At 35.2% G+C, this 27,189-nt stretch overlaps 1 protein-coding gene across 4 annotated transcripts in view; it reads left to right on the top strand.

Annotated features, from left to right (window-relative positions):
• The window catches only part of KCNH8 (potassium voltage-gated channel subfamily H member 8), a 177,137-nt gene that overhangs the window by 85,192 nt on the left and 64,756 nt on the right, over positions 1-27,189 (top strand). For all 4 annotated transcript variants that reach the window (XM_038128325.1, XM_038128326.1, XM_038128324.1 and 1 more), the window contains 4 exons: positions 491-618; positions 2,850-3,090; positions 18,108-18,265; positions 23,401-23,608. In XM_038128325.1, the coding sequence (XP_037984253.1) occupies positions 491-618; positions 2,850-3,090; positions 18,108-18,265; positions 23,401-23,608 (735 nt within the window). The remainder of the gene's footprint in view (positions 1-490; positions 619-2,849; positions 3,091-18,107; positions 18,266-23,400; positions 23,609-27,189) is intronic.

The following is a 27,189-nucleotide window of genomic DNA, read 5'->3' on the forward strand; positions in this document are numbered from 1 at the left end:
TCTAAACACATGAATGTAAGAATTGGTTATTTCTAATGAGCAAGCTTACAAATTAGCATATTCTGACATAATGGAAGCCTAGTACAAGTCAGACTCTCTGTTTTTAAAAGGTACAAGGGATTATTCTTTTTTCTTTCTGTGAAGTGAGAGAGTAGGATCACCTCAAGGATATTTTTAGTGGTTACTTCTAGACATCCTTCCCTCTGGTCTGAAACTGTAGAAAGTACATTTATCTTATCTATGAAATCAGATATTGCAATTACTTGCTTCTGAGTTTTGTGAAGGCATTTGACAATTAAAACTTTGCAGTGGTTTTTATTTGCCCTTCAGGAGAGGGAGGTTTTGTTTCTTTGCTGCAAAAAATTAAGCAAAAGCTAAGGTGTGCATAATATTTACATTTCTACCGATGTCTGAAATGTCAGTAGTTCAGGTCCCAAAGGTTAAAGTGTTATTTCCTGATCTTTAATGCACTCTCACTTCTGTTCTGCAGAAAAATGGAAAGGAAGAGGAAGAGCAGGATCGCATTTTGAGTCAGCGCGCAGACGGAGTAGAGCTGTCCTTTATCACATCTCTGGACATCTACAAAGAAGAGAGAAGAACAAATTAAAAATTAATAATGTAGGTGAAAAAAAAAAAGAAAGAAAAAAGAAAAAGAAATAGCCTTTGCTGTAAAAGGTCAGGGAGTACTTGAGATATATCCTGATCACAATTGTACAGTGACAAGGATCAGAATGCTTCTCACTGAAGCATATTTCTGCCTACTGTGGTGTTTGTTACCATATAGCAACATAGTGTATTTAATCCTACTGTAAACAGACATTTAATGCCATGAAAGCCACATTATAAAATTTCTCAGAACTTGGATTCCACAGGTTCTCAGAATTTTAGGTTACAATTTACCTTGTCATATCAATTATTTTATCTCAATTATTACTATTTACAAAAAAAAAAAAAATATAAAAAAGAGACTCAAGGTCTTCCTCTAGCTGAAACTCTTAACGCTGTTAAGCTCCAAAAGGTCACACTTCATTTAGGCAAGTTTTCATGTGAATGTCTCCAACTTTATACTGTGATATTTATCTTTTAATTTCCTAATTGAAGTAGTAATGTTTCTGTCTTCAAATTAATTCTGTATTCCCCTAGTAACTATAAATAATGAGTAAGTTCACAAAACATGCTGTGAATGTTGCTAAATCAAACCACAGACAAACGAACAATATAGCAACAGAATGACTTCTAAAGAAATGTTAACGAGAAAAAAAATAACTCCCCTGCTTTGTGCAGTACCAATTAAAAGCAAAAATACTTAGTATAGATTAAGGACATGAAAGTAAACAACTGCTCTATATGTCACAGGACATACAGCCACTTCCACTAAATTTAAATCTTAAATGTTCAAAAAAGATTAAATATTGAAAAATTATTAATTTTTTTTTAAATTTACAAGCATTTCATATCGAAGAAACATAATAATAAGGGAAAAAAACCTGCAAAATATGACCAGGTCTTCCAGGTTTTCATTATAAGTAATATGATAATATTTTAATTATATAGTAATATGATAATATTTTTGGGAACATGACTCTTAAATAGTGTTTGATGCCTTACCTGTACTGTCAAAATGCTAGTGCAGATATTCTTTTACCATGCTAAAACATTTATTCTGAGACTGATTTACTGGCTTTAGTAATAATATGAGGAATGCTTTCTTTTCATTATTAAAAAATGGGCTGACTGTAAAAACAGTGAGAATTCAGCTGCTTAAATCCATGAATAAGAACCAAGAACGGAGAAGGCAATGACATCAGTATTTCAAAGGAAACACAAAGAGAAAGGCTGTGACAGACAAGGCAAATGTAGTTAAGTCTACGGTTATGCAGATTTTGTCTTTTTAATTTCATTGTGAATAACTTCAAGATCAGAGGTAATCCTAGCTTGCTGAATGCACAGTATTGTTTTGGGAGGCTCTTTGTTACTGGCCCAGCATTAACCAGGAGCACAGTAACAGTGAGCAAGAATTTTGTTAGTAAATAATGCAAGACAGGTCAGGTCCCACATGCTGCTTTTTGGGGAAGGTAGGTGTTTTTTGTAAACACTATGAAATGTGAAAACTAAGAATTTCTACAGCTTAACACTGCAATCTTGGTTGCATAAAACAGTGGTAAGACACAGAGTCAAGACAAAGCTAGCTGAGTGAGAAAGGTAATCGGTTCTGGAGCCATGTTATGGTAGATTAATATTTTGATTTAGATCATGAGTGCAATTTTAAAGTAAACTAAAAAGTTATTCCTACTAATTGTGCTTTCATTCACATTAACTGGATTCCTGCAGATGAAATTAAACCAGGAGAGGCACTCCAAGTACTAGAGCTGTTCAGTCCCTAGGACCAGGCTAGAGATAGTCTGAAAGAACTTCCTCACAGCTCTGTGTGTAGGATGTTTTTTTCAATACCAGTTGCTTCTTCCCATATGTTCCTATTTACAGTACTATGTCTTTTTGTATACAAAGATCTCACCTATCTGTCCAGTACAATACTATTGCTCTGCAGGGAGAATTAGTTCAACAGAGGAAGAAATAGTTTGCCAGATGCAGTCCCCTCTTACTCCATTTAATCTCTAACTTATTAGTCTTCTTCCTGCCTCAACATTCACAAAAGTTATTCCATGAACACCTGTATAAATGAATGTGAGGTCTAGGTTAGAAAAAAAAATAACATCTGTTCTTGCCTGCATACGTTATTATGATTTTTTTTACAAAAACATCAACTACCTAAGGGCTCCATTGCAAGAAATGCTTCTGTGTAGTCAAATAATTGTTTTGTCTCATTTAATTTTTTCTCTCTTTTTCAGAATGTTTTCGTAGATAAACCAGCATTTCCAGAATACAAAGTTTCAGATGCAAAAAAATCCAAATTCATATTGCTGCATTTTAGCACTTTTAAAGCTGGCTGGGACTGGCTTATTTTACTGGCAACGTTTTATGTTGCTGTGACTGTACCTTACAATGTTTCCTTCATTGGCCATGATGAGCTGTCTACAACTCGAAGCACAACTGTCAGTGACATTGCAGTGGAAATTCTTTTTATCATCGGTAAGATTTGTTTGGGGTTGTTTGGGATCTCTTTTCTGACATTTAGGATTTTCACAGAATGAATAATATTTCAGAAAAGGAAATAATCATCCCTTTCATGACTTTAAAGAAAATCAGTTTTAGCTGTATGGCTTGATATTTTATCTGAACTTTAGATCACCTTTTTTTTTTTTTTTTTTTTTTTTTTTTTTTTTGACTTTAAATTGATTTGGATAGTTCTGCTGTTACTCTAAAGGAACTTTTGATTTCAAGGTAGATTGAAACCCATTGTTTCACCCTGGGGATACCTCAAACCTTCCCTGTATAGGGATATACCCTAGAATTGCTACAGTTTTGTTCTCAATCTATTGGAGTAATTTTTTTATTTCACACTTAGAAGAGTCATAGACCACAAGCTGAATAGATTTTTAAAATATCAATCTAAGATTTAAATTCATACTGCAATAACACACATGTACAATATCAATATGCTATATTGATACCTGGAATAAAATATGAGAGGTATGAGTTTGTCACCTAATCCATTCTCTAAACTTTTTATTTCTGTGATCCATTTAATTCTTTTAACTCTTAAGAATCAAAAAGGAGACAAGGTCATATTTAATAAAGGCTCTGTATTTTTTTTTTTTTGGTAGTATCTTTTTTCAGTTTATTTCTGAAGATTGTAAAGAATACCTGAATAGAGTCAGACAGATTTTCCCCCAAGATCTTACTGTTACACTACCACTCAGTGCTGTCACACTAACAAACCAGAGCTCAGATCTGTTGCTACATGAAGGTGGAGAAGCTATCATTTTTAAGAACTATACCAAGTTGGGGATGTCTTTCTTGAGCATGAAAAGGGTTCAGATGGGTTCTGAGAGAGAAAGTGTCTAGATTTGAAAAGACAGGTGTCTGCTAATGAAGGCAGGAGCCTCTCTTGAAATTGAAAATGTAAATCCCCTCCCTCCAAATTATAATTTTGAAATAAAGGGGCTCTCAGGTAAAGATATAAGAGTAGGAATAACAGTTCTTTATTAGGAAAAGTAAAAGGAAAAAAATTAAAATAAAAATGCAGTAACATAAAACAACACTGACAGAGTTGGAATATGACCTGACACTCTGTTGGTCGGGGTGTTGGCAGCAGTCCCATTAAATAGTGGCTGCAGTCCTCCTGCAGTGACAGGTGTGGTTCTCCTGAAGCAGTGATCCTGTAGAAGGGTGTAGTTTTCCTCTGAAGGTCCAGTGGGGTATAGATGGGCCTGGTTTTCCTCTGGAAATCCAGTGGAAAAGGCTGACTGTGGTGTTCTAAATCTCAGATTATATCCCGGTAGGAATGCTTGGCTCCTCCCTCTGGGCAGAGCTTCTCAAAGTGGGACGATGTAGTTCTGTCTGTCATGCAGTGAGACTCAATGGCTCATTAGCAGAAAAAATCTGTTGTGGAAGAGATTTTAAAAAAACTGCCTCACCTGGTTCTGACAGATGGCAATAGAATACACATCGCTGGCCACATCTTGCATTTGAAGCCTAAGACAGAAAGAGAACAAAAAACCCAATACAATTATTTTCAGGTTTGAAGCTTCTTTCCACTTTAATCTTCCTTATTTTTTTCATGAAAAAATACAGCTTAGCTCAAACATTAAAAGCAGCCTTACAATCTTCTCTAGAAGTAAAGAAAATTGAAACACCATAAACACTTATAAATAACTCGGAAGATTTTCTTTTAAAAATTTTGAAAAGTTTATTCCTTTTCTTTGTCAGCTTTATTGTAGACAGTAAGACTGGTAGGTGATGTGGCTTATGGAAGAATCAGATATTATGATGAATAATTATTTGTTTCTTCCTTTGGTCATTGTTTTGTCATTAGACTTAAGGTCTAAATGTCCGTTTTATGTTCAGTGTTAGATCTTGGTAGACTCTTTCACATTAATGCAAACAATTCACACTCAAAGATTCTCAAGCACTGCAGTAAGAAACTTGCATTCTGCAATGCAGATCATCAAGGATCATCCTGTGTCTTATGTAAAAAGAGTAAGGTTATGACTCTGGCCAGGCATAAAATAATGCTACATTAAGAATACTAAATAAATAATCCCACTTGACGTACCTGGATGACTTTATAAAAAGAGTAGATTCAAGATTACAATATTTTGAAAATGGTGTAAATAACTGGTTTGTGTTATAAATGTCTTTATTTGAATATAAGCGCAAAGGAGTATGATCTTTATCTAACTGATTTATCTGCTGTAGTATTCATTTGAAACATGAAAGATGGTGAACTGCTCAGTGTTACTTTTCTGGTTATATATTTTGCTGGAAACATTTAGTCTATATATCAGTAAGTCAAAAGCAAACTCACCTCTATGACCAATAGAATGGCTGAGTAAAGAAAATAAAGCAAAGAAGATTTTCTGCAAATTTTACTTTATACTTTCTAGTTAGATTTTTGGTCTGTAGTTCAGGAAATCACACTGTGGCTGTAATTAAATGCATTCAAAGAAATGTGCATGGAGCACTAGAAGAGACTTTGTCTGATCATGTTACTGGTAACCACAAACACTGTACTGTAGGATACCGACATTCCTCCCGCAGAGTTTGAATAATGACTCAATTTTCCCCAGAATAATTTTCTTTTTCTAGAGTTATTATCTGATTTAAATCTCCAGCTCTGAGGAAAGGTTTATGGAGTATTTTCAGGACATTGTCATATGGCATTTAAATCCCTGCAGTGAATTTAAAGAAAAGAGTGTGTTTATGATCATCTCTCAAGGGTCCCTTGTCTGTTAAAATGTTGAATTAATGTGGCTCATAACATGTATAACTATATTGAAAGTAGTAAGATTGACAACATTCTTAAATTTAAGCATAAGTTTCCAGGCATTTGTTGCATTGTGGCTCTGACAAGCATGTCTTTGATGGATGATCTATGTGCTCTGAGAAAAGTCAATGAGAAATGTTGAGAGAAATTCTTCTTATGATGCTGCTGCCTCAGAAATGCAGTGGGGAGATCTATCTGATATAGGATCTTCAGTTGTATCACAGCTTTGTAATCACAAAATAGTCATGGATTGAAGAAATAGAGTCTATCTACTTTGATTTTATTCATATTTCTGAGAACATGGAGCAACATCCATTTTATGAGCATGGTTTGCATAAACACTCATTTGGACTTGAGAAGGTCTTTGTTTTTAGCTGTGTTATCCATAACTGGCTATATTCTTGGGCATATGGTGTGACTCCTGAGGATGGTTCTGTGGTCCAGGAACTGGACCTGATTATCCTGGAGGGTACCTTTCAATTCAGCTTAACCTGTGATTCTGTGGTGTGTGACAACCTTTGCTTAAGCAGGATAAAAGTACATATGGAAGTGTTCTTCTGACTTGGGATGCTTACAAGAGCATTGATAGGAAAAAAATATTTATGAGAAAAGCATCTAGCTAGAGATGTAACTGCTTTAGCCTTTAAAGCTGTCTAAAACACAGACAGGAGATAAACAATAATTATAGCCTGTTTTGTGACATTTTCTGGGAAGAGCATGAAGGGAGAACCTAATTAGGTCTTCTCATATGAAACTAAATCATTCACTTGATGTTTCCTGTGATAGCTTGTGTGATGTTGTATTTGAGTGTACTTCCATTATCTGTTTTCCTTTGTTATGTGTGCAAACCTTCCCTAACATCCTCCTGTAAATAAATCTTTTGCTTCCTCTAACCAAAGATAGAGTAGAATTAGTTTAGTTTTAAAATTTTTATATTGCCTTATGTATTCAAAAACCATAAAGACACACAGAAAAAGAAGCTTGTTGCCTTAATGTATTTTAAAAACTCATTAAAAATAGCTTAAGAAGTGTTTTATCTGGTGAGGGCTATTACCTGCTTTATTGCACTATTTGCTTCAAAGTTTATGCTCCTGTATTTGCACACACAGTAGCTGAGTCCTTCATTTCTGGATAGGTATGTCTGGGAGCCTGAATATCAATACTTCTAAGAAGCATAATGGATCTTGGTTACTTTTCAATAATATTTTTAATGTTTTCTGTATTCTGGAGAAAAAAAAGCAGGAGAACCTCTCACCAAGTTCATTCAATTTAATTAGTAATAACCTTCCAATTGCATAATTTTATTCTTCCATAACTATCCAGTGCAGAGTTTTTGTTTCTGCAGCAGTTTCATTCCAGTTTCCAGATATTGCCTTTCTTTATCCATTTTGTTTTTTTAAAAATTTATTGAACATCTTGATTGAAGAAAGCAATAATATCTGAAAAAATTATCAGTACTTTATTGTCTACTCACAGGACTATTTGAATAGGAGGCCTTCAACAGGAGTTGGGACCAGTGCACTGGTTCAGTTAAAATATGTACAGGCTTTCTGGGTAATGGTAATGCATTATTTGCTGAATAAGATTAAAAGGATCTGAGTATTTTGTATCTAAGTTGGCCAGGAACAACTATAGAGAGAAGAGCTCGATTTTCTGGATCATTTAGTTTCTAGTGGAAGACAAACACTGGATACTAATTATGGCTATAAAATTATACTTTTTATGAACAGACTGGAGAGTTATGTTAAGTGATTTCCTGCAGTGTACTACTATCCCACCTGTGGGGGAAAAAAACCTACATACATCCCTCCCTCCACTCTCCACACACATACTGGCATCTCAAGACTTGATCTGTGGTTTACACTTCAAAGAGAAAAAATTTTATTATCTTCATTTACACTGAGATTTCCTCTATTTGTATGTATATTTCTCTCTGTCCCACTAAATATTATTTAACAGTGTTTTACCAGAAATTTATGATTTTTTTTAAAGCAGTATGTTTAACAGCCCTAAAGCTCTGATTTGTGTGGCATGACAGTGTAGGCTAAGGGAACTTGTGTGGCCATTACTATCAAGCACAAATGTAAATGACTCAAAATCTTTCAAAAACTGTTTTAAATCATATTAAGTCCTTTAATCTCACACATTTAATATGTAGAGACTTAAAACTATGGTATAAACCTTGTATAAATTAATATAATCATTCATGACTTACACTGTAACTCAAGTATGCATATTGTACTGAAAATAAGATATGTTGAATGAAATTCATTGGAATAAGATGAGGAAGTATTAAATGCTATAAATTTTATTAGATTGCTTTAAAATGGAAGGCTTTTTTTCTTTTTTCTTTTATCTTCTTATTCATTATTATAATGATTATCATTTCCTATCTTTACAAATGCACAGAAGGTAATTTAAAACAATTTCTTTGTCTGTAGGACACATCTAAGAAAACTTCAGCATTTTGAAAGGAAATGGTAGTGTCTTGAAATTTTGAAGGTGTGGTTTTAGGTTGTAATAGTCTAAAATACAGGAAAGGACCAAGGGAGTGGCTTGAAATTATCTCTGGGAATTTATTTCTAAGCAACAAATGGTCTCATCTGTGAATGCATATGAATAGGGCATGTAAACAGAGTCACATTGTTGATACACATACTATTTGAAAGAGAAGTTCATGAGAAAATGTTCATGCTCTATGGATTGCCTAGTAATGTGAAAAACAGTGCAAAATATTTATGCTGAAAAGCAGCAGTAAGTTTCCAAAAAATTCTCCCTGAAAACATCAAACTCAGGTGGGCAAGCTCACCATTAATGTTAAAAATCTTTCCACTAACCTTTCTTGGATACTTGTAAGAAGAAGAGATGCTTGCCTGCACGCAAAATGCTGTTTCCGTGCACAAAAACATCAACCTCGACCTAAAGGAGAAAAGCATAAGCCATAAGTGATAATTTCATGAAAGTATTTCTGTATCTTCAGGTAGATGCAGATAAGTGTTATGGTAATAGAAGCACCCTGAAAATTTTACTTGTATTGCCTCCACTAACTACTCTTTATCAGACAAAAGTTGTATTTTTTATTTACTCTCCTATACTACAGTGATAATACAATATTGTATTTTTCAATAAGATTAAAATCTTTAAATCTTTTCTAGGTAATCTAATCTAGGTAATTTCCATGGAAATTATTTGATGCTTAATAGTTTACCACACTTTTTGTGAATTAGCATGTGGTTTTTTTTTTCCTTTTCTTTTTTTTTCTGACTTATGGGTATTATCTATGTGAATTGCTGTCAAACTGCAAGTCAACAAATATTTTAGCTATTCAATATGTTTGAGGATTGAGTCTGTTTTCGAAAGATACAGCATAGTATATTGTGGGGTTTCCAGCCCCGGATTGGGGTGACCCCGAAAGATGGAAAAGTCTCTCCTCCAACCCGTGCCTTCAAAGAAAGACTCTGTAGTCCTCTGTTGTCTGGTCTTAAGGTTGTTTATTGTTGTTTATCTAAAAGATTCTTTTCTCTGAACTGCTGTGGCCTGTTCAGCAGGTCAGACAAAGGCACACTGCCCTCCCAGGGGCTGATGCCATCTTTATATCATATATTACGTACGACATGTTTATACCTTTTCCCCAATGCCTACTATCTATATTGAATGGTGACTTTCTACTCTAAACCAATCTGTGAGTGCCAACATCACCAAAGACATGGAGGCTAGGAAGGAGAAAGAAGGAGGACAGGGCACACCCAAATCCCTCCATCTTAGAACTCCTGACCCCCATGTACAAAACTTGGACCCCTGATTTTTGGCTGCATGCCAGGGTCTCAGAGCCCCCTGCCAGCGGCTCAGGCCATCCAGGGCACCCAGAGGGATATCCTGGATTCCGACAGTATATAAGAAAAATAAGTCTTTCCAGTTTAGTGTGTTATTATAATTATCATGATATGTGATGCTTTTCTGGTGTGTCAGCTACTATGGGACTGAGAGTAGCTAATCACAGTTAGGCACCCTCATAGTCAAAGAAAGCAACAAAAATGGGCGAAACCCAAAGGCTAAAAATCAAAGAAGCAGGCAAAAGAAATTACCCCCCTCTGTTGACATTGGGGTGTTGGTCATTCATATCTACAGCAGCCAAATTATGGAGTTTGATAGAACATATCATGTCAGTGCATTATCACTGACCATGTCCTTCTGGAAGGAGTGACTTTTGTTATAAAAATACCCACTCAGAATATGTCTTCAGATTTCTTTTTTTATATATACTAATGGGTAATTTACCCAAGAAAAACAGTATTTCCACTTGGATGTAACTTCAATATAACATTACTTTCCACTGTAATAACAAATAGTAAGGAAGAGCAAATCAGACTGTCAGTTACAGATTAATTTTGGGAGTCAGTTCTGCTATGATCCATCACACCCAAAAGTGAGTTTTCTTCCATTAATATCACTGAAAATGTTGTTTATTTGACAAACTTGAGTGAATCAAGGCTTAGAACATACATCATAGCACTGCCTTAGGACAGGGACCATGCCACTCCTCATGTACTGTGCAGTGATAAGCAACTTGGTGTCAAATGCCACATAAACTCTTCTCACTGAAGAACTTTGCCTGGTAAAACAGCTCAGTGTATTCAATCATGACTTTAACAGCAAAAGCTCTGAATTAGAGTTACTCCATGCTAGCAGAAATCTCTTGTTCAGAAGTCCATCATGTTACATAATATCATGTGAATTCTGGTAAAGATTTTAAGAATTTGTAGTTTTTAACCGTGTTCCTGCTGTTCATCTGAACTCTAGTCATTCAGCTAAAGCCTGACAAGACTTCTTAAAAGAGCTTCTTCCAATGGAGGTGTAATGTGGCTCTTAAATGAGTTTTCCAGACTCTGTGTCTGCCCACACAAACTAAATGGGGTTGTTTGCACAATATTCTGAAGTGCTAGTGACCAGGAGAAAATGATATTTGGGGTTGCACTCAAAAGAAAATAGGAGGGAGAAGTATAATTTATAACCATATTTTATGTTTTAAATGTACAATTGCTTAAGGACTAATTCTAATCCTTTTCCATAATTTTCTTGAATGATAATGCTCCCCAATGAGATTTTTTTTTTTTTCTGTTTAAACAGTGGAAGAGAAAAAATTTTCCTACTTAACAAAACACCATCCTGGTAGTACAATGATGGGTCTTGATATTCCATTTTGGATATCAAGTCCATTAGGATCTAGACATCATATCTTTGGATACTTAATTTTTTTAAGTAAAAGCAGTATATCATTTGGTCCAACCTCTTCCTTCTCATCAACACAATACACCTGAGACTTCAGTTATATTTAGTTTTGTATGATCTTTCAGTTCTCAAAGGTTCTGACAAGAACTAGAAATTTTTTACCACCTAGTTGAGTCTTAAATAGAAGATGACATATTTAACCCATGTGTTAAAGAAACTGCATTCGGATAAAGCATGTTTTTCCTGAGGGACATCAACTCTTCTTCAAAGACCTTAAAGAATCCACAACTCTATTTACTTGTAGCTTGTAAACCACATATTTCTGTTTTTGGAGGTTTTTTCCATCAACCTGCAGAAGCGACATCTTGTTAAGTGTTTGATTTTTTAAGTGTTGCTACTTCCTTACTCTTATTTTGGGCACACTGGATTGTAATTTAACATCTGATATGACACAACCTTGCTTTGCTGCTTCATTCCAAAGTTAAACAAGAAGTAGGTATTGAATACACTTGGATTTTATGCGAGATTATTATTAGCTTCTCTTGTAATTACATGAAACTATTTATCATTATCCTTACTATTTACAAAGGAACCAAGTTTTCTACTAGTGTTTCTTTCCTAAAACTGTAATTTTCCTTCATTGGAACCAGTGATTGGGTACCAGTGATTTCTTTCTCTTTCTCAAACAGGTCTAGGTTTTCATTACAATTTTTCTATAGTTTATATCGGTTATTACTTAATATCAGTTCACCATTTGATATAACTTTCTAAAAAAGAAGAAAAAAGTACTGTTCCTCCACCAGCTGCAATAGGCTTTTAATAAGACATAATTTTGATTATATTATTTATATAGTATGTATTTTATTTTATTTTATATATTTATTGCATAAAATTTCTATATTTTAGTACTTAGTTTATTGGCACTTAACCTTTGCTGTGCTTTTTTTTTCTTGTAAGCTTTATTTGACTTCATAATGGCTCAAGATCTTACACAATGGTATATGATGAGCATTACTTTCTTTTCCTACATAAACCAAACTCCAGCTCCCTCACCTGATCATGTCAGCATCTGAAAAAAAATCATCAAGCTAATTGTGGTTATAAATGTCTGGAAGGAAGATGCTGAACTGAAAAATCACACTTCATTTGAATAAATTTTTCCTAGGCAATTTACTAGGAATGTTTATCTCAACAGCAGAATTAAAAATAAAAGTTTATATAGGGACAGATATATTGTTCTTCAAACAATATGACACTAACATTTCCTGGAAACTTTCCTAAAAGCTCTCTGGACAGATTCTAATCTCATTATTCTCGTATCATTAAATAAAATTTGCTAAAACAATCAGATGCATGAAGGAGCCTTAACTTTGGGGAAAGTATTACTAGCTAAAGACAACCAATGTAAAATCACATAAAGGAAAGTGAAAAAAAAATACAAGAAATTAGAGTCGAGTCAGTCATTCCGTCTAGAAGAGGGAGATAATGTAGAAAACTGTCTTTGAAAATTACTGGGCTTAACATACTTTAATCATCTAGTTTTCAATACAGGTTTGAATGACTGCCATCTAACATCACTGCTTATATGTATGCCACTTGCCCTAAAGGCACAGGGTTTTTGATCTCATTTATTTCCCAGTGAAAGACAGTTAAACTGACGTACATTACCTTGAATTTTCTGAAATTTAAGACTGTGTCATGGGCAGTTATTGAATCACCTGCCTAATCCTGAAATATTATTCTGTTGTAACTTGATCATGTGTTTAATCCCAGCCGGATTTATTTTTTAAACAATCAAGCCTAAAGAGAGAAAAAAAATGTCACAGGGAAATCAGCTGCTTCAGGTAAAATAATCCTTTTTATGGGTAAAGTGGCTCAGCTGGCCTCCAGCTATTTTTTCAACAGGGATTAGAAATTGAGATTATACAAAACCCATATTGTACTTTTAAAATTTTACAAGGGGAAAGCATCTTAATGATTGATAGGTTAGCTGGATGACTATCGGTTGGTGGCTTTTATTCCCTTTATATCATTTAGGAGACCAATCTGCATTATGCCCTAAATAGAACCTCCACTTTTTAAACTTTTTTTTCCCCCTTTGTTGAACACCAGCTTCAATTGGTGTTTTCCTACTATTCACTGTGTGAATGTGTCTGTGGGTGAATGTGCTGCATAGAAGAAATCTAGAAAGAGGCAACTTGGTCAAGGATGTAGCATGTCATACAGAGCTTTAATCCAAGAGAGGTCACCAGTTTCAAAACCTTATGAGCTTGCTTAGATTTCCCAGCTCTTTTATGCCCAGCTGTGAAACAAATTGCCCTTTCTTAGGAATCAAGCATTTCTAGGGTGTGGGTTTCACACTGGAAGCTTGTGGAAAAGAAAATAGTCACCAATAGGTGGGTAAAAGCCATTGGAGCACTCAAATAAGGAAAGTAATTGGTTATAGCTTTCCAGCTATATCATCTTATTGGAATGTTATTGGGATATATCATGTATTTGGAATGAAAATCTCACAGACCCATGTAGGCATGACAATTACAAATTTGGAAGACATTTGGGGGATAATGGTCCATGTGTTCTGGTGTTTACTGCTGTGAATTCTGTGTAAGAGCTTAATGGGAGCAAAATACATGAATAAATTAGGAACTGCAACTGTATATAGATTACAATTTTAAATTCATTTCATGGCTGAAAAAGCTGGGGTTTGTTTTACAAAAATGCATTTTCTGTAATCTTTCAGTGTATCTTTGCATGAGTTTTAGAGATACCATATTTATTACAAGATTTTATTTAAGGGGTGTGTGTCCACCAGTAGTGGAAATTACAGGCTGTGAGAATCCATGCAGATGGAGCTAATTAGCCGTGGGATCCAACCAGGAGAAAAATCACAGTCATGGTTTCACAAATTCACTGTTTATTATCGCTGCATGCCTCTTAAGGACTTAGTGCCTGAAGGGGCTTCAGGTCTGTGCTGTGTTGGGTTAGTAGGAAAAGGAAGAGAGAAAGGGGACTCAGAGGAACAGGACTCAAAAAGTAGGAAGTAATTGCATCAGCAGGGAACTGTGATCAGAAGGTGTGTGGAGCAAAAGCCCATTTTCCTACACAGTGTGCAAGGGTGAGGTGACTCTTACTTCCAAGCCTCTTGAAATTGGAAATCTTGGGTCCTCCCTTTTGGGTGCTTTCAGGTCAAGTTTACCTTTGTGTTCAACAGAAAAAAAGAGCCTTCACTGCTTGGAAGGCTGATACTCTTTGCTCAAGGTTCACACACAGCAGTGTGTGCAGAAATGAGTGGGGAAGGAGGAAATCGTGGCTGATTTAAGACACATTGGTGTTTATTAACACAAAGTGTGTCTGTGTTATACACAGTATAAGTCTTGTGGAAAAGGCCATGTAGTTAAACATTATTTGAGGACCTTTGTTAGCATCAATAGGACAGTCTAGACTTTATACTCAGCTTTAATTTGCTTGAATCCTGACCTTTTTTCTGTCTAATTTGAACTGAAATTAAATTATGTAACAAAATAAGAACTCAAATTTTTCCTAATGAAGATGTTTCACTCTTTTTTCCCTCTCTACATCAAGAAAAATATGGTATTTAGATATGCATGTGCTGTGCTTCAAGACAGGTGTAATGAGTTAAGCAGTTTGATATTTTCTGCTGTTCTTCCTGCTTTAGTTTTAGGCAACTTTGTAATGATATTTCCTATGTCAGAGACATTATCTAAATGCCATGTTTTGCTTTCCTGAGCACATGACATGTGTGGCTCACAAGACCAGTTAAAAAGTGATCATTTCCTATCTCACATTAAAAAAAATTGCAATAAAATAAATTCAGAGGTTTTTTTCTTTAGTAATTATCTTTGTTATTAATTTTTGGTGAGAGGTGCTAAAGCAGAAGAGAGATTGCAGTCTTTGTCCCAGCCTGAAACAATCAAACACAGCTTTAAATATGAAGCTTTCGCAGTCTGAAGTTTTTGTTAGAGCATACTTAAAGATAGTATATTCAAACATATCTCTTGTAGAAAAATTTTAACCCACCAATTATTCAAATATATTGGAGTCACTTCATATAGGATTTAAGAATCAGCTCAGAGATTAAACGTCCCTCTTGCCTGATTTACAGATGTAAATGGACAATCGTTGCCCTTCATGTTGTAGGAAATTATTAAAACTCACCTCACCTCAGAACATTTGGAGCAAACTCAGCACTAGAGAAAACCATTAGTCTTGAAGCCCTTGAGTTATCTGCAGTCTCCAAAGCTTTACATTATTGATGCTTGTGTTGAATTTGAGATTGTTCTTTCAATTGTCATCAGCTTGTAAAAGCTACTGCCCAATGAGAATAACAAACAAGTTATAAAATATTAAATAATGCATTTGTATTTTCTATTTTTGCAGTAGTAAAGATATTATTAGTGATAAGAAAATATTTTTTAAAAAAATGAAAGAGTAAACCTTCACTTAAAAGAAATGCCAAAAAAACTGTGGAAGATATAATTCCTAGAAATAATACAATCTCTCAGAAGAAATGGTCATTTCTAAACTTGTGTTAAAGATTTTGTTGTGCTGTTAGACATTTTTTGCCTCAGGAGTTCTTTTTTTTTGTTGTTGTTGTTTTTTTGTTTTTCTCCTTTACAGATTTCTCACTAAGTACTTTTGCACACAGTTAAGCTGTAAATAAGATTGCCCAGATGAAGAAACTTTTTACACCCAAGTATAGCTCAGAAAGTTGTTAAGAAATACAAGATGGATCACACTTACTTCCTCCCCTCTGGACTTTTATCTAATAAGCTGGATGCAGAAAGAAGCACTTAACATTTCCTATTTTTTTTTATTTTTTTATACATTGCTATAATCTGGGGCTGTTGCCCTAAGTTGCTTTGATAAGATGGCAGAAAAGGGTGCAGTGCAGAAAAACCTCTAATCTCCTCAATCTTGAGCAGCAAATTGCATATGAACATTGATAAGCCTTTGGTGTACTGGATGTACTTACATTTAAAGCAAGAATTTATCTCCTCTTCTGTTAAAGCTTTAGTGGTTTCCCAGACACTAATGGGCAATAAATAAGCAAATACTTTTTCTGACTTTGACAACTACCCTTTGGAGTTTGTGACACAAATGAGAATGAGCAGTTTCAAAATACTAGTGATGCGAATATCTTTATCTTTCTTATCTCTATGAAACAAATCTTCATGAAGGTGTTCTGTATGTGACTGGTGTTGCCATACTGATCTGGAAATGTGGCTAGTAACCAACTTTCTCTACAAAGCACCTGTGGAGTTAAACTCACTGCCTTTCTCATTATGAACTGTGTGAAATTATGCTATATTCCCATCGTAGTTGTATTATTGAAAATTTAATAACATTTTTGTAGCTTTAAGAATGCCGGGACACTTGAGACTACTTCATGAGGTAATCTAAAATTATTATATCTCTGATTTCACTTATATGTTCTCTTCAGCCTGAGGACCTGGTAGAAGGAAAACATTCTTAAACCATGAACCAATTAGGACATGCAAGACCTCAGTCCGTGAACCAGATAGCTGCCAATGTGTGTCTAGGTCACTTTGTGTTATGGTTTTGCACTAAATTCTAAAAATATTGCAGAATCAACACTGTGCCAAAAAACAGAGAAATTCCCCAAAGATTTCATTTATTTAGGAGACCTGACTCTACTGGGCCAAAGGGAGGGTCAAGGTGGCCAAGGTTAAACTGTTAGAAATAATATAGGTTTATTACTAGCAAAGTACAGGTTAACCAGTATGACAAATGATCATAGCAGGCTGTCTAGCTTCCAGCTGCAGAAGACAGCATAAAAATTTTCTGCTAGTGAAACCTGGCAAATTATTATTCTTCACACCCAGAACATTAGGACTTGGGATTTGATCAAAATTTATCCTAGATTAATCTTTTCTGCTACCCCAAAGGAGTGATCCAGCATGATTTTCTCTGTGTGCTGAACCTCTCTCTTGTTCTTTTTTGCCCCCAGTGGGGAGGAAAAAGGTTGTTTCTTGTCTTCTTGAATACTGTAGTTAACAGGCTTGAAGAAAAGGTCATACTTTATGCAGTTTTAGTGCAGCCTACCTAAAGAACTTCCAGGGAGAAATGCAAATCAATCTCTTTTTTTCCCCTAAAGCTATTTTGCTGTAAAACACCAGCCTTAATGGTTGGCTAAATTCTTTTCTGACTCTGTAAAAGTTACATGAGTAGTTCTCACTAATGTTAGTAGAAACAGGGTGCATAGCTTGAGGACAGATTATAGTCTTTGTCTTGTAGGACATGAAAATAATTGAGACTTTGTTGTCAAGACTTGAAGTTTTTTTTAAGTGCTAATGTGTTTTGGCAAGACCTGTCAAAAGTACATCTCATACTGAAAGACACGCATCCTGGAATGTTAGATGGGAACATACAAAATACACAAGTCACCAAGCAATTCATATCACTTTTGTGATCTCCACCATAGCCCAAAAAACCCCTTATTAAAGTGTGTTCAGCATTTTTGAGTTGATAAAAAAATGGTTATCCTTGAGGATGACATTTGTCATCTGTGCTAAATAGTTATCACTAAAAGATATAAAATCACATATTTTAGATAAAACAATTAATGGTTTTTTATTTCAAAAAATATAAATAATTTTATAGACAAAAATAATACCCTTATTTTTTTCATTTAGAAAAATACTAATATTTGTACAGTTTAAAGATCAATATGTGTGGATGTTGTTTTTTAATTCAAACCTGCTTTTAAGTCAGTGAGTGATAAATGTTTTAGACAATTTGTTTACTCCTTGAAAATAATAATGCATTCATTAGTTTAACTCTGCATATGTACATCTCCTACTACCATGGGTTTTTTTGTTTCTATATTAGATTATTCATCTGATATTTATGATGCAGAAGAAAACCAATCAGCATTATTCTGGATTCCTGGTGTTGTGCCCAGGAATTAAGAAACCACTGTCTCTGATTCTGTTCATTCTTTGTCAAGCAGATATTATTTTAAATTTCCGAACAACATATGTCAGCAAGTCTGGCCAAGTGATATTTGAAGCAAGGTCTATTTGTATCCACTACGTGACTACGTGGTTTATCATTGACTTAATTGCTGCACTTCCTTTTGATCTTCTTTATGCTTTCAACGTCACTGTGGTAAGTAATAACCTGTCTTCTCAATTGCTTTCTTTTTTTCAAGAGGAGTTTGTTGATGTGGGTTTTTTTCCCCCAGATTTGAAGACTGTATTAACTAAAATACCTAGGTGTCTTTTACAGCTTTGAGGTGTATTTTCACCCTGGATGCACCCATTTTTTTAATTCAATTATGTTTGCTCTGTAAACGGTTGCATTTATGTTAGCTTCATGTCTAATTACTCAAATACAGTTTGCTATGACTTTTGCTCTCTTATGGTTCATAAATTCAGTCCTTAATTTTTCAAGACTCATACATTTTTGCGGTGGTAAAATAAATCATTGTTATGATCGGCATGTTTATTTAGTCAGGAATCCTCTTTACTTGTGGGAATTTTCATGCAAAAAATTACAGCATGACTACTAATTTATTTTTTGTGTGTTCTAACATGTATTGCTTACAATTGTCACTTACTTTGACTTTGGTTTCAACTTTTTCTTTTTTTTTTAGGAATGTAATGACAAAAAGCTCAATGTGCTTTGAAAATGTTTGTTCTAAAATTCAGTGATGTCACAATCATGATGGATTATATTTGTGTTGGCTTACTTATGCTAAGACAAAGGTTTTTAGTCTGCTAGCCCTATTGGATTTTGTAGAGTAAGGATCTACAAAGCAAAATTGCAATAAACAAACAAGCAAACAATTCCCCCCCCCCCAAAATGCAAACACTTCCTGCCCCTCTGAATCAAAAGGTTTAGATTTTGAAAAAATATCAGCAGATGTTTCTTAATTTTGTGGATTTCTGTCATAAAAGACTAAGGTTATCAGCTGCCCACTTTCCAATTGCCATAATTTTGATCTTTCATGAACAGATGCACTCAATTTCATTAAAAGTGAGTTACAGACTAGCACAGAGATGAGGCATAAACACATACCAAATCAAAAAACAAACCAACAAACATAGAAATACATAGTCAGGAAGGGTCCCGTATAAGGCGTCATGCTTGATTTTATCATTTAGTTTCATTTCCTTCAATGAACTCCCTTTTCATGTCATTTATTACATAAAGAACCATCAAACTAATGCTAGTACAAATGCTTTTTAGAACTTGATAGTTAGTTTCACATTGTTCACTGTTTCTTTATAAAAGGTGGGTAACCTTTTTAAATATGTTACTATCTTGGTTTATCCCTTACACTCCAACCAAACAGCCATCATAATGCTGTTGGTTTTATTTCTATTAATAATTTTCATTCAGTTAACCATGTTTGTTTTTTAGTCAAAGAAAAAATTTAAAAACCTGAAAACAAATTTTTGTCCCCAGTGGTGGACTGATAAGATTTCCATACTTAATTCAGGGAAACAAAGTACTATCCAATGATTATTTTTACAATTAAAATGCCACATTATTTAAAATTCAAGATGATTAATATGCATCTCCTGTCGTACTTTTAAGCTTTTTCTGTTAATAAGACCTCTGTATGATTCCTAGATGGGAACACAGTGCCTTACTGTATCAAATCTCCTGTGGTCACAAGACTTGGCAACTGTTAATATAAACCTCAAGATAACAATGACTTATCAACTTTCTCAAAACAGGGGGAGGTGTAAATCACACTACACTGTTTTCAGACTTCATGATTTAATAAGCCATTTCCTCATGTCTGTTCTCAGATTTTCACTTCATCGACTTTCAGATGTTGCCTCAACAGAACGGTGAGAAGGGGCATCAGGGAGCATCTCACCCCTTTGCTGCTCAGGCCCCAGCACAAAGGCAAAACCTTTAGGGACGCTCTAAATTCTGCAAGCCATAGGTATAGTGCCATACATACCTGTGTATGTATGACACAGATATGTCATACCCCAGCTGGAGATTGATGGAGCCAGAGTGCATGTAAATGCTGTGGAGTCGTTTGCTGGTTTTGTATATATTTTGAAAGAAACAAAAGTTAAACTGTATGAGTTGGCTCTACTGCCTTTACACCTTACCTGGATTCTGCCCTAGCATTAAAATCAGGGAGATTGGGAGATCAGAGACCACAGGCACATTCCTGCCTATCCGCAGTGCATGCAGAAACCCCAGCCCCTTCCATCCCTTTGTTCATCTCACATAAAGGTTCCCTTAATTTAGGGAAAATATGATTTCAAATGTTTCCATAAAAACCAGGCCATTAAGCGCTAGTTACAATGATTGAATTGCTCCTTTTTGAGTAGCTATCAATGGTTGTAGAGCACAAGTATCATCATTTCAGGAAAAGCAAACATCCAGGTGGAAGAAAAATGATTAAAAATCTACCCCACTAGTAATTTCTTAAAATATATCCTGTTTCTTCATTAATTCATTTTTTTATGTAGAAGATGATTCTCCCAAGCAGAGGATTTCGTCACTGGTTTGTAGCAATTTTATTTTTGCCAGTACTTCTCAGGACTATGCTGATTGAGTTTGTGTTAGTCTCAGATAAAATTCTGTTCCTGTCCTTTTGACAGAAAAAGGTTAACCCAGCTAGTCTAAAATGATTAACAAAATGGAAAATTTTGATGATTTTATATCTGTGGGCAAAAAGAAAATCTATGCAGGCACAAGTATGAGTGCTGACTCCTTATTTTGTCTTCCTAAATTTGTGACATAGAAAAAGAAGCTGCCTGATGGCATTTTAGATCTTCCAATGACACATTGGGCACGATACCAGAGGAGCATTTGGCACGACTAATGAGAAAATTCGGTGCAATAATACATGATTAATTACATCTGTGTTCAATTTTATGAAGAAATTATTTTGAAATGGGGCAAGCCCCTAGGCCTTAAAATGAAACCTGCTTCCACATTAAAAAGAATATTATGATATATGATTCATGTCTTTATATCCGTAGCTTTACAAAAATGCTCAGAATTTAGGGAAGACTGATAACTGACAGGGCACACATAGAATTATAACAGTCCTTTTGCAATTTCTTGTTTGTAGGAATCTTAAAAAAAGAATGAAATAATTTCACCAAAACTATCATTATTTAATTGTGATGTTCTACAACATAGGCTCCCATGGGAAGATGAACGCTCCCGTGTGTAGGCCATAGCACATACACATTCATTATATACAAAGTCATTCCACAAATGTTTGTACGTTACTGCTACACCTTGAAGAGTCAACCATGAATGGGGACACATTTATAAGTACAAAAGAACCATGTTTGGTTCAAACAAGCTGATGAGAGAAAAGAAATGGAGACTTTGTAAAATTAATTTCCACTGAAACAGAGGCAGTAGGTACAGTTTCGTGGCAGTTAAAGAATATGTATAAATTAAAGTTATGTGATTGTAGTAATATAAACATGGCAATTACTTCAAATATTTTGCAGCCTTCTGCCCTAGATTTGCAGATATTCTTGGGCTTAAGGCCACAGACATAACAAATTCTCTGGCACTGTAGATGGAGAATGACATAGAAATGAAATGCAAGAAACGACCTTGTAAATATTTGTGTGCTCAAATGTCAGACCTTATTTTAACAATGTATTTTGAAAAATGCCATATTTTTGTTGATTTTCTTTTTTTCCTTTCTATATACATGAAAAAAATGTAAAGGTTCTTGAGAAAAAAAAAACCTTATTAAATAATGGGTGGCAAATATTGCCCTTTGAAGAGGCTCATGGGAGAATTATTTATGCACTACCAAAACTGTAGTGACAAAAAAAATAATGCTTATAGATTTCTTGTTTTCTTTTTTACAGGTTTCTCACATACTTAATTCCTGAGAGTGGAATATAATCAATGAGTTGTTAAATCTTTGAAAAAATCAAAAACACCTGATGTTACAGAATATATCAGTCACTTCAGATCTAGCTGTTGGTGAATGCACACCAATAAAATTTAGATTTCAGATTATTAGCTTTGGTAACAGAAAGGCTGAACGTCAGAATATTCTGGATTAGAAAAAGCAGAAGGATATTGATTGAGCTGTGTTTTTAGACTTGATTTTGAGAGAGCTCTTTACTGTGCTCTGGGAGTGCTGTGGCAAGACACATCAAGTCTGATGTTACTTTTCCAACTGGTGTGGGTATCCTGTATCAAGCAGGCCTTAATCCTACTGTCTCATTAATGAAGGAAGCAAAAATAAAAGCTTACTGTTAGTAAAAATTATGGGTATTTAATCTTAGACAAATACATTAAAATTGTTTGGATCCTAATCTGTATATGGTTTGCTAACTCTGCCCAACAGATGAAACACAAGCCAAGTACATTCCCGACAAAACTGTGGGCTGTGCATGATATGGTGAGGATGCAGGTTGCAGGATGTTCTGGAAGGGTTGGGGTCATCCGGAGACCGTTCACTTTATTCTGGAACTCCTCTAAAGCCAGAGCCATACACTTCATAAACTGATGTATACTTAGGGTGCTGAGCAGACTAGGTGCTGCTTTTGCCACATAAACTTGAAAGGCAGTAATATTTTAGTTAAGGATATTAAGAAGCAGTATTAGAAGTTTTAATGAAAGCTTTTTCAGACTACTGCTTAGTGCAGAGCAGCAAAATATGCCCTGGTCCTGAACACAGGGTTAAATCTTAAGAACAAATCTGAGCCTTCTCTAACTTCTCTGCTTTATTGTTCTGCAAAATATCTGCTATTTGTTATTGCCTCTTCCATGAAAAATTATAGGCTGGTTTCATCTCATACACAGTTTAATTAGGTCTGCTGTTAACTGAAGCTGAAAACCATTGTGTGCTTGGAGATACTTATTTTGTGGTTTTGTATTGCAATCAAATTATTTTGGTCTGTTTTACAATTGTGTTTCTCTTCTAGAGCTGGGGAGACTCAATTTTTCACAAACCCAAATTTTTAAGATAAATCTGAAAAAACCCTGCATGAAAAAAAGATAACATGAAAGATCTCCTAGTATTTCAAGTTTGTTTGGTTCATATCAGAAATAGTAATTGTGTATTTAAACGCCTAAATTTCACACTCTTTTTGAAGCATCTTCTTTGCTGTTCTCTGCTGTCTTAAGATTTAGTCTAATCAGCAATGCAGCTGAATGAAGAGTGGGCAACATTTCATAGAGCTTTAGAATTTCCTTTCTTGAAACAAGAGAACTGTGTGATAGAAGTAAGCTGCTGCCAAGCTGTTTAGGTGCTGACAATTGGTTTTGTCTGCCTGTTCTCCCAGGTTTCCCTTGTCCACCTTCTGAAAACCGTGCGGCTCCTGCGCCTGTTGCGACTCCTGCAGAAGCTGGATCGCTACTCCCAGCACAGCACAATCGTTCTCACGCTTCTCATGTCCATGTTTGCCTTGCTTGCTCACTGGATGGCCTGCATCTGGTATGTCATAGGGAAAAGGGAGATGGAGCAGAACAACCCCCTCACTTGGGACATAGGTAAGTTCTTCCTTCCCGCGTGGACATATACACACATGTGTATATATCCATAAATGTATGTAAATATATAAAAGTGCGTGTATAAGTCACTCAAAATTTCAGGTTTTGTTCAATCTTATACCATTATTTAGTGCTTTTTGTACAGAAAAGGAAGAGACTGGCACTCTGAATTTCTAATCAATCTGAAGAAGAGGGTTAAAATAAAAATCGTTGGAAAAAATAGGAAATATATTTAGATTTGTAAGAGTGATTCAAAGTTTGGAAAATTCAGGATCTGTATGGGGAATGACTAGACAGACTGTGTAGAAGAATAGATTAGACAACTCATCCTGGTTTTGCAAATCAGGAAAATTCATCAACCAAAACATTCCCTCAAGTGTGCAGATTATTTCTTCTGATGCATTGAAACAGATAGGCCCTGAAATGTCTTCAAGTTAAAAACTCCCTCTAAAATTACTGAGGATCTGCAGGCTTAAATTTTTGCAGAGCAGATGAGGTGTTTTTTTAATGGAATGCTCAGTCTTAGTCCAATCTTCATTCTGATCTGAGTGTTCCACATTAACTCTTCAGATTTCAAGCTTTTCATTTTTTGTAATGAAACATCTTCCATAAACAAAGTTTATTTAAAGGTGAGACAGTTTCCCAAGACAAAAAAATATTTGGTGTGGGAAAAATAATGCAAACACCTGTGACCAAAGGCTCAGTGATATGCATTCAAACTGCAGATTGTCCCATTTTTATCTCCTTTAATTTCTTTGGTTCTTCTTACTCCTATTATCATGTCTCTAAATATCACCTAATTATGATAAATCTGAGGGGAAAATAACAATTATATAAAAGTACTTAACCTCAGAAAAGTGAGGATGCTGGGTCAGGAAGAGAAAAAGAAGAAAGAAGAAAGTTCAAGAAATATGTGTTTCTAGCTTTTCAATAGGTTACTTGAAGATTTGTGGAGTCTTCTTATTCTTCTAAGTTGATTGTTGATTTGTCTTTTCATTTGTAAACCAGGTCTGGGACCTGCTGCTGAAGTCTTTATAGAGAGCAAACTTCTGACAGAAAAGACTGCAGCTCTAGGGCAGAATATACAAAGAAAGCCCACTGTGCAAAAATTGGTCAAATACCGCAAACAGAGAAACAAATCCAGATAATAATAATGATGATAATAATGTCTCTCTGGTGGGAAGCAGCTCTGAAGGCACTTTGTCAGCTTATGTAGGCCACAAACAATAGCTGCTTTCAAAGCATTCATTGCAGAACATATGATGATGGCGGGCTGCATCCTTGCTCCCTGGGTCGGGCTGTTGGCCATGCTCCCCATGCTCCCTTTTCCCTGAGGCAAGGCCACATTCAGAAAATGCTCCTCATATACCCTGGGGCTCTTGGCACTTATTACTATGAAAACATTAACCTTCACTCATCAGTTTTGTCCTTTCTTCGGCAACAGCAGTAATAACCAAATGTCCCAACAACCTCACTAGAACCAATCCCAGTTTAACTGGAGCGGAGACATTTCCCAGAAGTTCCATTTGTGTCTCAGTGCAGGGGGTTGTATCTGGGTTACCACAAACTGATCATCTTCCAGTGGGCTTCCCAGGCTGGAACTGCTCCTTAACAGCCTCTCTCCACCAACTTACCTCAACCTGTGACAATCAGGGACATTACCTGGACAGCTGTTGGTAGTGCATTTCCACATTGGATGGGCCAAAGCACTTAGTGGTGGGTGCTCTCAGACTTCCACCTTCTGCAAGGAAAAAGGACTTTTCTATTGGGTTTACAGACAGGCATTCTTTTAGGGTTTTTCTTTCCTAAAGGTATGAGTTTGCATTTTTGCCTGGAAGGCTGTTCTACCACCTTCGTGGATGGTCTCTAAAATATTTAGATGCTATAAATTTATAATATAAAAATTATACTGCAATGACTGCTGTAATGCTTCTACAGATATTAGTTCTAGAGCTAAGTTAAATAATTTATAGCTTTGGGGATTTATTTGGATTTTTTTGTTTGTTTGGTGGTTTTTTTTTTAATGAAAAGGTTTTAAAATGTTAAAGTTTTATAATGTTAAAATATTAGATACTGGTTGAAAGAAAAGAGCTCAGAAAATTCCAGATATCTGTCATGAAGTTTTTGTTTTGCAAGGACCCCTCCACCACTGACAAAATTTCTGGTTAAGCTTATGTGTCACATATATGAGCACAAACATTTAGATTATGTAATTTTTTCAATCAGTAAAAATTCTGCTGCTCTCCACAGGCAAACTACTTGCTGATGAAACACAAAGAAATTAAGTCTTGGTCCTCTGTGTATCTTTTGCTATTCTGGTGATTATATGTAGCCGGCCTTTCTTTGTCTTTTAAGAAAACTTCAGATGACAAGTTCACTACACCTCATAGCATCCACACTGGGGATATTTTGAGGGGAGAATAGAAGTTGTAATTTAGAGAATGAGTGATTAAGCAAAGTAAAATGAGGTCTGGAAGTCATAATAAATCATAAGTAAATAATGCACACAGGAGAAATCTTGCTTGGGGTATAATTAAGGTAGTATTACTGTAAGGCACTGTTCTCCTAAAGGAAGACCTCAGCTGAAAAATTTGTGCTGTTTTGGAGAGTGTGTAAAAGAGGTTTCTTACTGCAGGCAAAGCAGTAGAATGTGATCCTTACTCTTATACTTACAGGTTTTATTTTTTTAACTTTTAATTTCTATCTATTAATACCAGAACTGGAGAGTCAAGTTTCCATCAATGCATCATACACAGAGTTTATTCTAGCCTTTGAGAGGCTTTCTAATGGCAAACATTAAAAAAATACCATACAAAAATTATAATTCCTATACTGTTTTTTTTAATTAAAAGAAATGCATCTCTTCCTTGGAAATTCTATTTTTATTCTTCACTGGAATGTCTCAGGTGATGTCCACTTGAAAACAGTATGGCACCATGAGTATGGGTGCTGCAATGTATGGAATAGCCAAAATATGGGAATGGGTTTGCTCTAAGAAAGGAAAATTATGTCTGGAATGAAAAAAATATTAATTTGCTTTTTATGTTTGCTGCTATTTTTGGGGGGTAGAGGCAGAGGGAGAAAAAAATCTATTAGCTTTTACCTATTCCATTTAGTGCTTCCCCAGACAACCTGTAGCACAGATTTCAAGACTAAGGTTTGCTAACACTTAAAGCAAACATTTTAAAGCTGCAGCACTGTTAACATAATACTTTGAACCTTGCTATGCTATCAGATATGCACCATGGCCCAAATCTAGCAGCATTTGCTTCTCTGCATCTATTACTCTAGCTAATTTAAACAACTGTGGTGCTTAATTTGCATTTGAATTGGGGCAATGGGAGTGATAACATTGTTCCTATGAAAATACCCAGAACAGAAAATGGCATTTGCTTTGTTCTTCCTGGACCTAATTGTAAGCCTTTATTTCACTTTTTGTCCTTATTCAGGCAACATTCCCATGGCAAATAATTTAAAAACATGGTTACATTCACAAATTTAGCTACTACGTGGTTGTACGGCTAGAAAGGTGAAGTGTCTGGGTCTATTCCTGATGAAGTGTCCTGACATGGGGGCATTGG

Source organism: Motacilla alba, chromosome 2, assembly GCF_015832195.1.
Source record: "Motacilla alba alba isolate MOTALB_02 chromosome 2, Motacilla_alba_V1.0_pri, whole genome shotgun sequence".
Lineage (NCBI taxonomy): Eukaryota > Metazoa > Chordata > Aves > Passeriformes > Motacillidae > Motacilla > Motacilla alba.